General features: G+C 38.6%; 1 protein-coding gene across 9 annotated transcripts in view; it reads right to left on the reverse strand.

Moving 5' to 3' along the window:
• ATP11C (ATPase phospholipid transporting 11C) overlaps nucleotides 1-16,140 on the reverse strand; it is a 193,378-nt gene that overhangs the window by 49,032 nt on the left and 128,206 nt on the right. For 6 of the 9 annotated variants that reach the window (XM_023539461.2, XM_064277651.1, XM_023539456.2 and 3 more), the window contains 8 exons: nucleotides 15,438-15,588; nucleotides 13,539-13,736; nucleotides 8,183-8,344; nucleotides 7,302-7,453; nucleotides 6,442-6,513; nucleotides 4,326-4,399; nucleotides 2,476-2,579; nucleotides 1,834-2,015 (listed from right to left, as the gene is read on the reverse strand). In XM_023539461.2, coding sequence (XP_023395229.1) covers nucleotides 1,834-2,015; nucleotides 2,476-2,579; nucleotides 4,326-4,399; nucleotides 6,442-6,513; nucleotides 7,302-7,453; nucleotides 8,183-8,344; nucleotides 13,539-13,736; nucleotides 15,438-15,588 — 1,095 coding nt within the window. The remainder of the gene's footprint in view (nucleotides 1-1,833; nucleotides 2,016-2,475; nucleotides 2,580-4,325; nucleotides 4,400-6,441; nucleotides 6,514-7,301; nucleotides 7,454-8,182; nucleotides 8,345-13,538; nucleotides 13,737-15,437; nucleotides 15,589-16,140) is intronic. The other 3 variants (XM_023539457.2, XM_064277654.1, XM_064277652.1) reach the window with 3 other exon arrangements.

The raw sequence follows: 16,140 nt of genomic DNA on the forward strand, positions 1-16,140 counted from the left end.
ACAGCTGGTGTTCTCATATATCCCCTACTCCTTCTGAGAGTGTTACCTCTGGCATCGTTTTACTTATTAACGTGAATTTCAAACAACGAGGTTTGGAAGATTTTTGTGACTTTTTTTTCTCTCTCACTGGTTCCAATCAACTTCTGATCATGGAATAGGGTTCTTCTTTTTTTTTAATATTTCATTGTGTGTTTGGAGAAAACTTTTATAGCAAATTAGGTTTTCATTTAACAATTTCTATACTTTTTTTATATACATATTATTCAGTGACACAGGTTACATTTCTCACAATGTGTCAGCATTGTCGTTATTTCCATTCTGGTGCTTCTGTTTCCATTAATTTAGCTTCCTTGTCCCCAGTGACTTCTCATCTTTGGTCTAAGGTACATGTTGACCTTTAGGTCTCATTTAGATGATTGTTTAGAGAAGCACAATATTCACAGGTGATGTTATTTATTTTCTGAGCCACTCTGTCTTTTGGCTGATAGGTGACCACCGGGAGTGGTTTGAGTTTCAAGCTTAAAGAGTATTCCAGGACGATAGTCTCAGGGGTTCCTCTATAGTCTCTACCAGTCCAGTAAGTCTGGCCTTTATTAGGAATTTGAATTTTGTTCTATATTTTTCTTCCATTCTATCTGGGACCATCTATTGTGCCTTGTGACATCTCTTGAGCGTTATAACTAGCATCCTGTGGTAGAATTAAGAATCATCACTCTAAGCTAAAATGTTCAGAAACTCACCAAACGTTCTTAGTCACTATCACTTTAAAATCTCACTATGCAAATACTTAACATGCTTCAAAAAAGACAGGGCCAAATGCATTCTAAACCAGATACTGAGAGAAGTTAGCGAATCTCTATCCCTGAGGAGTTTTAGAATAGGAAAGCCAACCATCCTGAATGATATCTTCAGTATAATTCTGAAAGGCAAGATAAAGAATGATACTTTCTTTGGGTTCCTTGTGGCCATAGAGTAACAATAAGATTAGACTAAATGAATTTCATTAAAATTCTAATACCTTCCAATGTGGCTGAATGTATTTTTGTAACTTTTTGTTTGGTTAAGTCTCATAATTTACCTTTATAGTTTTTAGAAAACTCCAAAAATATTAAGAGTCTAAACATGCTTTCAGAAACCCTGGTGGTTAAGAGCTACAGCTGCTAACCAAAAAAGTCGGCAGCTCAAATCCACCAGGCTGTCCTTGGAAACCCGATGGGGCAGTCCTGCTCTGTCCTACAGGGTCGCTATGAGTTGGAATCGACTCCACGGCTGGGTTTTTTTTTGCAAACATGCATTCAGGCAGCTCAATGCTGGAGCCCTGTAATCGTGGCTGGCAGAGCTCATTCTGTAGAGTTAAAGCAAAATTATTTCAAAGTATGCAAAAACATGCTCTGGTCTATTACATCAAGTTAGAATTCAGCTCGTGTTGTTCTCTTTTCCTTGAATTTCCTTTCTGCTCATCTCTGTGAAAAATCTTTCCTATTCCAGGTACCAGCTCGAATGTTGCCTCTGGCACAAAGCTCTCTACACACAGTAAGAGTAATGAATGTTTGCATAAATGAATGCATGGTTTAGTAAATATTCAAAAGACCTTCGTGATGACTGATTTTCTTCCAAGTCATTTGTATTTAACTTTAAAAAATCATTCCCATAAATAGTTCAAAACATGGCATAGTTTTTCAAATATGTTACAAAAAATGAATCTTTAAGCCCATTTAGACAACAAAGTTAAATGAAAAGATTTCAAAGCTTGAGAATAAGTTCTTAATCTGGGGAAGATCCCACCCTAAATTACAGATCATTACAGTAACAAGAATATCATTTTCTAGTTACTTGTCTTCCACTGCAGTGGCTCCAATTAAATTCATGTTTGTCTCAATGTCATCAAAGACCTTTTCCATTTTTTCTTCTCTGTCTTGTAAGGCCAGTTTCACCTCTACGAGCTGTCTGTTAATTTTTTCATAATCATCTGGAGTAATTTTTTTGAAGGCTACACAAAGTGTCCGATAACCGTCCTGGAAGGAAAGTAGTAGCTCTGTAGTTATCCAAATAATATTTGAACAAAAGGTACTCTCTCTAAATACTCTTGTTTTACCCACATGTATAAAACAGAAAATTTGACACGCTAGTAAAAAAAAAAAAAAAAAAGGATAGATTGCAAGTAAAAAGGTACCATTCCATTTGGTTCAGAATAACAAAAGAATAGCTCTTGGGGTATTAAAAAGAAGCAGAAGCAACATAAAACAAAAATTCTTATAAACTGTTCAAAAGTTTCAAGTTCTGGCCAGAAAGTTGCTCCGGGATAATGTTTTATATTACAATAAGAAAAATAGTATTACTGAACCTCTCGAATATAAAAGATAGAGCAAAAAAACGAACTAAAATTCATTTAAAATTTCATTTACACAGCAATCCCACAAACAGTCATACCCAGGATCTCTCCTTTTACTCATTGGGGGAGGGGGGTGTGCTCACCATTGCACTATGTTCCACATGCCTTTTAGTTGGCTCAATTTCATCAACTGGTACTCTGGGGAAAACAGCTGAGTCTGCTCCTTTACAAAAGAGATATATCTCTCCTAAAACAGAGAACCAAGGTACTCGACTTAGAATTTTAAAGCTGGAATGAGATTTTAATAACAAATATTAAGCTGGCCTCTCATCCAGGTGATGTGTATCTTGAGAGCCTGCCTTCTAATGCTTACTCAAATGGAACATCTTGACCTTCAATCTGTCCGGGAATGAACACTCACTACCTTTTAAGACTAATATCCCAGAATTTACAACATGCACCTCTTTTAAAATCTACTTCCTCCCAGTGAATCTTGGAGGGCTATGCTTGCATTAAGGACTGCATCTGTATTCTCTTTAAAAAATCGAGGCAACGAATATCAGTAAATTGTACATGTAGAAATTGTCGAATGTGTGTGTGTTCTGCTGTGTATATTTTCATCAAAAATTTTTTTTAAAAATTTTTAATTGAGGTAACATTGGTCTTGCCTATACATATGGCATCTATACATTTCAAGGACCAAGCTCAAGCTGAAATAATTTTGAATAAACTATACTAGTTAGCTTTTAAAACAGTGGTTTGACAGTTTTTACTGGCAACTTGGGAGTAGCTTTGTAGAACAGTGGAATGAATGCAATTTTAGATCAGTCCATGCACTCAGGGAAATATTCACAATTGAACATTATGAACGACACTGTATCCTGATCAGGCAAGGAGCTGTGTTCAACAATTTAAAAAGTGTGGTTCTGCAGTTGGTGCCTCTTGCAGACCACTTGCCCAGTCATCTGAGCATTTGCAGTAGATAGAACAACAGGTATTTCAAATGTTCCCTCCCCCCATTTTCTCTCACACACCCCCCCAAAGTCTGTGTAAAAGTCACAAAACAAACTCCACACTCACATAGTTAAGTCAATTTCATGACTTTACAGTTATACCACAAAGCATCAAAAACTGGGACATGTGATCTCCTAAGGGTCTGTCTGTATCCTCCCAGAAAATACTCTCATTACAAAGAATTTGGACCAGTTAACTTAGACCAGTTATTTGGGAAATAAGTCAAGGCTATTTTTCTTAAAAACAAACTACCTGGACACACACGCACGCACGCACACACACAGTTATCTGAGAGCTTGTGAATAAAGCAGGAGCACTTCCCCACGGGCCTTGGTGAATACAAGCAGAAGGCATCTACCACGGTGCCTGCCAAGGACATGAGGGAGCCCAGGGATAATGGCACTTGTACCCGTGCAAAGGGCATACCTTAGTCTGTCATACAAATAGCCTAGAACACTGGAGTAAAACCATAATGTCCTTTCCAAGAGGACTGGCCCTTAGTCATGTGTACCTCACCTGCTTCCAAGGAATGGAAAGCAGTAAGGGAATTAGGAAGGTCAGGGAGGGATAACTAGACACTTCTTCACCCCAGCATTCTGCTGCCAGTAATTCCAGACCATCCAATTGCATGTAAACATTACTGGTGACTTTGGTAATACCCTGAAGCTTTAAAAGTCATCCTTTCAGGTTCCTGTTTGAACACCTAAGGTGGGGGAACACAGTTTTTCAGTTTCCACAAAAATCCATATACTATGATATCAGGGGTTCTGCCACTGACCATTTGGCAAATTGAACATATACACTTAAATAAAGACATGAAGGAATATACAAAAGCTACTGCTCCACATGGCTTTAGCTAATCCTACACTAAAAAAAAAAAAAAAAAACACTACTACATGCCATATTTCACAAAATAGTCGATCAAAATATAAACGTACAAATGGCAACAGAGAGAAAGTCAAGTTTTCAAAACGCATACCTATTTGAGTCTTCACAATCACACTCATACGTCGGCGGACGGAATCAAAGTGTAAGGTATGAAGAAGTTCATATCTTTAAGAGAGGAGAAATGAGAGAAGTAAGATACCTAGACACATTAGCAAAAATAAAATACAACAGAAACATCTTGAGATATGTAAAAATTTTGAATGAAGAAACAGCTCTCATCTTTGGAGAAGGGTGGCTGGTTGTATGCATGACTGGAGCGTTCCCTTGCATTTGGAATTGTTTTGCACATAGAACGTGTGTCAGAGGACACCACTGTTCAGAGGACACCACTGTTGGCTAATGGTATCTGTATCCTGTCGTTACACTCCTTACAATGGCAAGGAGAGAATGGCTGCTCAGGAATGGGGAGCAAAACCAAGGAGAGCTAACTTACCAAGTCAAATCTGGAGGGGTCTAGAAATAGTCCCACCCTGCCAATTATTTCCCTAACATCTATGGAATGCCTACTATGTGCCAGGCCCAGTGTTAGGTGCTTAGTAACAGAGGTGAAATTGCCCAAGTCCCTTCCCTCAAGGAGCTTACCATAGGATGAGTGAGGCAGAGGGTGGTGAGATAACTGTTCCCTCCCCACCTGGCTGGCTAAGTACTGTAATTGAGGCGCTCACAGAGGTGACATGATGGCACAGAGGGAAGCCATCTGAAGGACGGTGTCCTGGAAGAGGTATTGCCTGAGCTGTGTTTTGCAGTATTAGCAGGAATGATATGATGAAGGAAGAGGGCCATGGCATCTGAGTAGAGGGAAGGGCACACACAAAAGCATAGAACATGGCCTATGGGGAACTCTGAAGAGTTCACAAAGGCCTGAAAACTAGTTAATAGGGAAACAGCAAGAGATGAAGTAAGAGAGGTAAGAAGGGGCTGGGAACGGAAAACCTTGTGGGTCTTGTCAGGGATTTGGGATTTTATCCTAAGAGCAATAGGAAGCCACTGAAGAGTTTAAAAAGAAGAATTACATGATCAGATTATGTGTAGATGGCTGAGCTATTAATCAGGCAAAGAATACAGGAGAGTTAAAAAATAAGTTAACAGAAAAATTGTAAGGGAGTATTCTTTTGAAAATAAACAACTTGGATACTTGTATTTGACATAAAAAAGACTTACTATGTAGTTACATTGGCACTGGGTTTCTTGTTTATGTAGTTACATCGGCTTGTTTTTGTTTTTGGTGGGACTGAAGGGGTTACTGGTTTTGGGGTATGTGTGTGCATGTAGACACATCTGCTCCTGTGTATTTAAGCCATCCATATATAACGTCTCATTTGGTGCTGGCCAGGTGGGGGCACTGTTGTAGAGTGGCTAGGATCTGGATTCTGACAGTGAAACTGTGCCTCAGGCAGTTAGGTCACAGAGCCTTCCTCTGGGCTTCTGAGTATCCCTCCCCACGGGGGTACATTCCCCAATGCCTCTCCATCTATTACAGGTTTCTGAGATGGAGCTCATGAGATCCCAGGGGCTGGAATGGAAATCAGATGAGATAATTACATTTCAAGTTCAGATGAAGGAATTCAAATTAATCACAGAGCCCAATTAAAATCTCCCATTAAGCCAAAGTGGCTTTGTTTATTGGAGTCTTTGTAGCAACAGAAAGAAATGTGGGGGTACAACTGCATTAGAGTACTTTCCCGGAAGTTCACATTCGAGCATCTAGGACAAAGCTCCTGGTAATACCAAAGCCGCTATGATTTTCTGGGCTTGCAGTCCTAGAGTGATTGGTTGGGCTCCGGGCAGAAAGTTTCATTAACGTTCACCAATTTTTCTTGCAGCATGTGTTAGAGACCAGGAATGGCATCTAAATTCCAGAATGAAAGTCTATGTAGACACTAGATAGGGGATTCATTCAAGACTACTGGGTCCATATGTGAACCAAATTGGAATTATTTCTACCTCAAACCTCAGTTTTTTTTTTTTTTTTTTTTTATGAAAATGGCTTCCCCTACTCCAGCTACATTTTCATAGAACTCTGAAATGCGAAAGCAAAGTCCCTATTTATAGATGCATCCAATTTCTTTCAGTACCCTTCCTGGATGTATGTAATGTTTACTGCAGGGTTAGGAAACAAGAAACATCAAACACACAGTGCTACTTACTCTTCTATTTCTTTTCTTTGGTTCTCTACTCTCATATGGCCATTCCGAGTTCCTAAAAATGTGAACCCGAACCTATCAAAAACAATTAAAAAAAAAAACAAACCCTTTGTTACTGTCTAAAGGACAACTGACACAGCGGCTGCAACAATAGGCTCAAACATAGCAAAGATTGTGCGGATGGTACAGGATCGGGCAGTGCTTCCTTCCGCTGTACATAGGGTCGCTATGAGCCGGAACCGACTCAACAGCACCTAACAAAAAGAACAATTAATTTTCCCTTGCACTGGGGTTACTGATACTTGTTTATTTCTTTCTTTGCCTTCATATGATCTCATAGACTATGCCTTCCTTTAATGGCTGAGTTAATAACACAGAGCCAAGTCCCAGCCACAAACTGTCATCAAGGGAGAAGCAATTTATAATTCCAACTTGGCAGCCAACATGATAGGTGACCTTTTAGCCACTTAATCATCTTGGGCCTCATGGGAAAAACTGGACTGTCAGTTAGTAAATGATGTCAAATTGCTGGGAGAAATGAGAATGATTATGAAACATTTCAGGAATAACAAGTGTTGTACAAAAATTGGACACTGTTACACGATTTGCAAAATGTAATATGAACACTCGGACTTTCAGGCAGACCTGTACAAATAGCAATGCTAGCTATGTCTATGCATCCTTATGTCCTTTTTGGTCTTAATCGTTTAGGTGTGGGGATTTTTCAAACTTTCAAATAAAGAAGTTTGGTTTTTTATTAAATATTAATTAAGGAGATTTACAAGATAAAGATATTGAGGCAAACAGAAAAAAAAAAAAAAAACAAGATGATTTCCGCACTCCTGTGAAGTGTAAGTGCTTACTTTTTAGCTCCTTTCACCAAAGCAATCTCATCTGGTGAAGAGGAGACATAGGTAAATTCAGCTGATTCTGTAGCTCCATCAACGGTGTCATTTGTTTTCATTTCTACAGTATGACATAAACACAAAGCTCGCAGAAAGAGCTCTTCTCGATCCTGTAGGACAGAAACCAAAGAGAGACAATAGTATTTTTGCTTCAAACCCTCAGTAACCAATCAGTGAAAAGAGAAAGAGATACTAATGTGAGAGAATGTTATAACCTCCAGCAAACGGAATAACAGAATTTATAAATGCCGAACGTATGAGCTGTGTATCTTCCTAGTACCTAACAGAGTCCCAGGCTCTCAGTTAGCATGCCCTAGGGGACACGTTAACTCATTCAGGGTATTGTAGTGCCACCTAATACCAAAGCAGAGACTTCGCCATGGCCTAAAGAGTTCATTCAGTATCTAATTTACAGTCCAGCAATAGCTCAGGTGCAGAGAGACTCTGGTTCATTTAATGCTTAGACACTTCTGGGAGTTTTATGATGCAGACAAACATCATTCTTGGAAGAGATAATATTTTAAAAGACAAAGCACACAGAAATCATGAGCACACAGACAAACAAGCAGAGTTTTACCCAAATGCCTTTCACACAATTCTCTCAACTTGCAAATTCTACTTGTTTTCAAATTCCAGAGGTATGAGTAAAACAGGAAAGGTGAATCCAAAAGAACAAATGGCTACTCAAAAGTATGTCATGTGCCTATCGGAAAACTATTTCTACTATGCAGGGCTCACACAGGCACTACAGACTGATTTTACTATTTCTACTATGCAAGGTTAACACAGACACTATAGATCAATTTCTCAAGGTAAAATGGTAACACAGAAATTGCCACCTTAACTGCTTTGTCAAAATGTGTTAAGGGTCCATCAGTTTGAGAGAGTCCGTCAACCTCCTCAGTTACACCGTTATACTTGCATCCATCTATGCTGCATTCAATGAATTCCATGCTATTTTCAGTGAGTGTTCCAGTCTTATCTGTAAATACATAATCCACCTAAAGACAAAGAGACAAACACACACACACATTTTCATTTTCTTTGGTGTGATTAATTTTTCATGAGCTATAAGGCAAAGTTATTTTCATATCCACAGGAAATCACCTCTTCTAAGCCTACTTCCTGCTTCTCTACTATCACACGATTACAGAGACAACATTACCAAATGAATGAGAGTTGAGAATATTTAAAAAAAACTGAAATAGCAACATGTCTCAGGTACCCATTGATGTCAAGTCCTTTCTGACTCATAGTGACCCTACGGACAGGGTAGAACTGCCCCCTAGGGTCTCCAAGAAATGGCTGATGGATTCCAACTGCCAACCTTTTGGTTAGTAGCCATAGCTTTGAACCACTGCACCACCAGGGCTCCAAAAAGGAAAAAAAAAAAAGTGGATATTTTTATCGCCCTTCAATTTTTTTTATTGTGGCAAATATATATAACAATTCCATTTCAACACTTTTTACATGTACAATCCAATGACACTAATTATACTTATCATGTTGTGCAACCATCAGTACAATCTGTTTCCACGTTTTTGTTCATCACCCTTTACAGAAGCTCAGTGCCCCCTAAGCAGTGACTCCCTCTTGTCCCCTCCCACGCAGCCCTGGTAACGGCTAATAAACTTTGGTCTCTATACATTTGCCTATTCTAAATATTTCATGTAAGTGGGATAATACAATACGTGTCCTTTCTGGACTGACTTATTCCACGTAATGTTTAAAAACCCTTCAACTTAACGCCTACCTGTTTTGATGAAAAGAAGCTATGTAAGAAAAGTCAGTTTTGAAAGTGGGAGACAAGGCTACATTGATCAGTTATTTCACACACACACACACACACACACACACACACACACACACACACACACACACATAGAGTATATGATGGTATGGGAATTACCCATTGGAAAGGTTTGATAGAGACTTAAGTTAACTGGGGTATAACAAAAGAAAACAAAAACGGATGGCATTGTTTTTTCCTTGTAAAGTAAAATTTCCTTTAAAAATACTGGATTGAAGTGAAATGTACTGCATCCTATATATGTATATAAGAGAGAATACAGACGGACAGGAAGATGATGTAACAGTTACCTAATGAGGAGATACAGTAAGTTAACAGTGATCAAAAATACAACTTAAATTTCTTTCCACATACTATGTATGTTTTCAGATACTCTTCAAAAATGATTCCAGGTTGGGGGATGCGGGGAGAAAGAGAATTTATCAAGATGGGTCAAAGTATATAATATTAGCATATTTTCATCCCAGAAACGCTATGAAATACATTTTACATGGAAAATAAACCACATTGAGCACTTCCATTTTATCTCTGTTTTTCTCTCTTCTATTTACAGCATCTGGCTTTTGGAAACCCACAATTTGATCTTCTTTTTTGGCAATTTATGCTTAAATAGTTAAAATTATGGGCTGACAGGAACCAGCATAAGCGCAAGATTAAGGTTTTTATTATGTAAGGGAGAAAGAGATGAACTCCAGCAGTAGTTGCTTTCTAATTATTTTTCCAAGCCTTTCACGGTGGCAGCGCTGGCACAAATATAGCGTTCCAATCTTCCTTTTTTTCCCTCCTGTTAGCCAGCCAAGTTTGAATTCTTTCTTTAAATTAATCCAAGTGGTATTATTCATGTATCATCTCAATTTTTCCAGCTAAAATGAAACTCTGTGGGGCTTTTTTTTTTTTAATAAAAATTATTAACTTTCATTTCCCTCTGAAGGTTGACCAGGGCTGTTGCACCTGCTGCATTCAGGTGAGCATTAATCTATTCAACAAAACTTTTTTATGAGTGAAGGGTGGTAACTTTAAAAATATAAAGTACAATTTGTTTGCCTCGATGGAAGAGTCTGTACAGCATGGATCTGTGCACATTTAATCTCCCAGATACAGGCCAACAAACTGTACCCTAGTGCAGTGGTTACTGAACTTCAGCATGCATCAGAGTCACCTGGAGGGGTTCTTATAACTCAGAGTACTGGACTCCATCCTTAGAGTTTCTGATTCAGTAGAAATCAGAAGATAATTTGCATTTCCAGCAAGTTCTCAGGTGATGCTGATGTTGCTTGTCCTGGGATCACACTTTGAGAACCACATCACTGCTCTAATATATGCCATATACTCAGGAAAGGGAGAGGAGGGGTCAGCTGTGATTCTTATTAAAACATACTCTCATATTTAAAAAGGAGAGAGAGGAATAGAGAGGAAGAGGCTACTGCATGACTCGGACTTTCAAACAGCCAGCCTCCACCCCTTTAATGATGGGTTTGAGTTTGCTGGGAAGGCCCCTCTACATGGCAAGCACAAACCCATCATTTTATGGATAGGAAGCTAAAGGTGAGGTGCCTGCTATAGGATAGAAAGAGCCCTGAACTATAGGTTGAACATGTGAAATCAGTAATTTTGTAGGTCGAAATTGGTCAAATATTGGCATTTTCATATGGCTTAGCCTAATGTCACACTTGGACTAGAGTCTTGGCTCCACTACCTATTAACCTTATGACCTAGGAAAATCTCTTCATCTATCTGAACTTCATATATTAACCTTAAATAATAATACCTACTGAATAAGGCTATAAAGATTAAAAAATAAATCTCAATGATAAACAGTCTGTAAGCCATAAGGTACGATATAGATGTTGATTATTATTGCTGTTGACTTGACCAAGACTACACAATGTTGGACTCTTTCCATTACCCTACATTTCCTAATTTTTCTGATTATGAACACATTGTTTGATATAGTTAGGTTTGATGTATGTGTCTCCTCAACTAGATGGTGAACCATTAGAGGATTTCTTATTTACTTCACAACAGTAATCCCTGTACCTAGAACACATCTCATATACACCATAGAAGCTCAATAATCACTTGATTGAATTATTAGAATCAGAGTATATACTTAGATCACAGAGTCACACCATTAGGCACAGTCCCGGACTGGGAGGGGATACGAAGCAGGCTACCTCCACAACTTTTTCAAGATGGGCCAGAGCCATTTGGTTGTCTAAAAGATTGAAGTCTGATCATAAAAGATCCCATTATGTTCCAGCTGAATTGATCAGTCTACTTCCTTTTCTTTCTCATGTCAAATACTGTCCCAAAAATATCTTTCTACTTTTTTGTAATACCAATGTGGGCCATTTATAAAGAGGTGAAGCGAGTGTTTGCAATGGTATTAATGGCAACTAACTGACACTACTTTCAGTAACACAAAAAGTCTCATACGTCTTAAATCATGACTCATCAAAGGGGAAACTGGTTACACCTAATTTTGTGTGTATTAGTCCACTGAATGCTAAATGGCCTAAGAAACTATTTCAAAACTTCTTTGCATTTTCATTCAGGTAGTTTCCACACACACAAGCTGATGACGATGGTAAGCTGTTTTTACGCTGTATTAACTGAAGTGGTGGTTTGGCTATTAGTGATTTCACTAAATGACAATCACACCCAGAAATGCAGGGTTTGGTGGAGGAAGGGGGTGGTAGCTGAAATGAAAACGGTGGCTTCTTTTCACAGATGGAATTTACCAGATCATTACCCACAGCTCTACTTTTCTTTCTGTAGTGTTAATACAGCCTAGATGATGAGAATAAGATTGCATTCCTATAAGTAATATGGGATCTACTGAGGTGCGGATCTGTAAGAAGGAGGTAAGAGTCTCATCAGGTGGAATCGGCCTGGGCATCCTATCTGTCTCTAGTGAGCATTGTGTTGGATGTGGAATGATGACTGTTCTATTTGCAGGGGTAGTTGAAGCTAGCCCCACATCGGCCATACTCATCCTTGGGTAAGTTAATTCACCTAGCCAGGCACTAGATCTAAAGCAGTCAGACCAGGACTTATTCAACATCCAGAGTCAGCCAATAAATCAGTGTCAGGGAAAGATTCGCCAGAGGTGGTTGTATATGCTCAAGGAATTTTTTTTTTTTTAGTGCGAAAAGCCTGCAGATTGATGCCTTTTATAAGGACTAGAATACTTCTACTCAGTCAATTGTATCTCTTGATGAAAAGTGGTTTAAAAAGACTTGGTTCCATTGTGGCAGCTCAGATCACCCACAAAAGATTCTTTTGGGAATGATATCTAAGGGAAAAGCCAATCATTCATTCTTGTCCAATCCTTAGTACCCCAGTATTGTAACTCTATGGGATGCAAACCCCATGGGCTGGGACACTAGAGTCCTGAGGTTAGGTCTTGGTGGCTGCAGATGTTACTTTGGTTACTTAGATGAGGGCTGTGTCAAGAGCAGGAAGGGGAGGGATTAAATTATGGAAGAGAGAGTTTTGAGGTGTACATGCAAATGAGCACCACTGAAAACAAATGTGAGGCTCTGTTTCATCCACATAATTCCATTAATGGAATTTGCATCTCCCAGTCACAGAAATGACATTTCTACAGCCTTGACATTCTAAATATCATGAAAATTAAATGCAAGCCAAAAAATCCCCTCAGCTTGTGAAGATCATTACACAAGATGCTAAATTCAAACAAAGGGAAAAACACTTTCTCAATTCTGATAAGAAAAGCACCTAAGAAGTCATCACTCAAAGATTCATAGCTGGACTGCATTGTATTGAAAAAGAAATGTGCCTGGGTTAGAAGCAAGGTCACAGCCTGGGTTACACTACAATATGAAGCAAAAAACATTTCGAGGAGTACATGCCCTCACATTTTCCCTTCATTTAAATTCTTGTACTGGAATAAACAACTCTGCTTGCTAGGTCTATATTCCATCTGATCAGAAATGTACCAAGAAAATGTCAATAGGACCACTCTGGCCAATTTCATTTATGAAACAAAATGCATTTATAAAACAGCTATATTTACTACCCTATATTCTATTCCCAAGTGGTTAAAGGTGGTGATGAAAACTGCACATTCCTTTTCCAAAGCAATAACCCATAATCTAACAACATCAACAGGTGAGTTTTAAAGAAAATTTCTGGAGCATTCAAATTTAACACACAAATTGGGACATTTCTCAAAATTGCCAGCAAAAGAACTGATGCTATACCTACGAAAACATTGCTTGCTTTCATTACATACCTACACCAAGGAACTTCCTTTGAATCACATTTCCAAACATGAAATGGCCACACACATTGGTAATTCAGACGATAAAAAACCATATTTTCAGCATGTTAACTTCTTTTAAGTAAAAATATGTTCTGACCTGACCAAGTTCTTCATTAAGGTCTGATGTGTTAACCAGGGCTCCTTCATTAATTTCTTCATCATAAAAGTCCTTATCCCACGAAATGAAGAAGGAGCCCAAGAATTTCTGCATTTCTACTGTGACATACATGGAGACAGGAATGATAAAGTTGAATAGAACCATAAATGATAGGAAGTCGGTGAACATTTTCAAAACCTAAAATAAAAGAAATAGTTCATGCTAATTAGATGCACAGTTCCACCAGACAAGTGTAATATTAAGAAATAGTTAGCCTTTTATTTCAATGCTAAAAACACTGCTCTTGAACATTTTCAAAACCTAGAACAAAAGAAATAGTTCATGCTAATTAGATGCACAGTTCCATCAGACAAGTGTAATATTAAGAAATAGCCTTTTTTATTTCAATGCTAAAAACACTATGCTCTTGCTATAAAGAAACTTCCCAATGCACTATCATTGTAATAAAAATTCACACAGTATGTGAGAACAATTAAGAATACCCTCAAGGGCCAGAGTCAGGGCAACTTCTTAGACATAACCAAACACCTCACAGGACGAAGTTCCTAGGCTCAAAGGTGAATGAACCATAGATTCAGGGGACATCTATGTCAATTGGCACAACATAGTTCATAAAGACCAAGTTCTGCATCCTACTTTGGTGAGTAGTGACTGGGGTCTTAAAAGCTTGTGAGTGGCCATCTAAGATATAACTACTGGTCTCTTACCATCCAGAACAAAGGACAGTGAAGAAAACCAAAGACTCAAGGGAGCAATTGGCCCAAAGGACTAATGAACCACAGCCTACGTAGCCCCGAGACCAGAAGAACTAGACGATGCCCAGCTACTGACCACTCTGATTAGGATCACAACAGAGGTTCCTGGACAGAGCAGGAGAAAAATTGTAGAACAAAAAATTAAATTCACAAAAAAGACCAGACTTACTGGTCTGACAGAGACTGGAGGAACCTCCCAGACTATGGCCATAAAACACCTTTCTGAACTGGAACTGAAGCCACTCCCGGAAAGCACCTTTCAGCCAAACCACAGACAGGCCCATAAAAAAACAGTAACACCCGAGAGGAATGTGCTCCTTACCCTAATCAATCATACAAGATCAAAAACATTTGCCCAAAAGCAAACAGGAGAAGGCAAGAAGGGGTAGAAAATCTAGAATGGAAATGGGAACAGTGCTGACACATTGTGGGGAATAAAACCAATATTATGGAATACTTTATGTACAAACTAGCAAATGGGAAACTAGTTTGCTCTGTAAACTTTTACCTAATGCACAATAAAAATTAAAAAAAGAAAGGAATACCCTCAATTTGATCATTATTCTTTAGCATATATACCCAAAACCCATTGCTGTCGAGTTGATTCCGACTCATAGCGAACCTATAGGACAGAGTAGAACTGCCCCATAGAGCTTCCAAGGAGCGCTTGGTGAACTTGAACTGCCAACCTCTTGGTTAGCAGCCATAGCACTTAACCACTATGCCACCAGGGTTTCCTTAGCATATATACCTCTTGTTTTAACACTTTTTCAGTTCATTTCTTGGCTCCCTCTGAAGATGAATGCGAGATCAAAGTTGATATGTAGGTATCTATTATGCTCCTATCATGATATATCTTAAACTCTTATTATATTAGAATGCCATAGCTTCTTACCAAACTGCTTAAAACTCGTAACTAAAGAGCAAAACTTACGCACTAGACGCCAAAAAGAAAAAAACTCTAAACCTTCCTAAATATTTAATAGTTTAGGGCTACCGTACTGCTAAAAGAAAACTTGGAAGCTAGCAAAAGGTATTTATCTGAGCAGCATTTCAATAAAGGGTAGCTTGCTTTTTGGTCACAAAGCGCTAGACTTAAAATCTTCAGCATAAAAACAATTACCTTCAAAGTCTCCCGCTCTTTCTGTGTCTTTTGGTTATACCAAGGTTCATCATTATATGGATTACTCTGCCAAACATACTTTAGAGTAGTACATACTGCAGCTTTGGTCAGTAATATAAATAAATACACAATCAGGAAGGCATTGATGGATCTGAAAAGTAAGAGATCATGGATTTACAAATCAGCTCATTACTTAAGAATTCAATCAGGTATCGATTAAACTGTTCAATTATCTAAAGCTTCTCCTATGTATGATGTGTGACCACAACAAAAGCCTATATGAATGAATCTCAGTTATCATAGCCATAGCATCAGTTCTCAAGTGGCAAAATGGAAAAGGCAATTGGGAACTGTTTGCTGCTCACCAATGCTCCTCTAAGTGTAATAGCTGACTAGCTTAACGTACCTTAGTAAGGTTCCTGTAAGGTGTAGGAGATATACACACACATGCCAGTAACTACTCCAAGCTATTACCATCTCGAAACCCTGAAGTACATCGTTATAGAGATTTTGCATGTGGCAGTATGTGTTGCAAAAGGAAAGAATGCAGTGAATTCTGAGGACAAGGACTGAAGTGATTAAAGGGCTGGTCCCCACAGATGCACACACCTGCTAACCTCTCCTTGGAATTATGCCCCATATGGCTGAGGAGTGAAGACCAACTGGGCCATGACAAAGACTTCTCTTTTCCCTGGCATTAAAT

The sequence above is a fragment of the Loxodonta africana genome, chromosome X (assembly GCF_030014295.1).
Source record: "Loxodonta africana isolate mLoxAfr1 chromosome X, mLoxAfr1.hap2, whole genome shotgun sequence".
Lineage (NCBI taxonomy): Eukaryota > Metazoa > Chordata > Mammalia > Proboscidea > Elephantidae > Loxodonta > Loxodonta africana.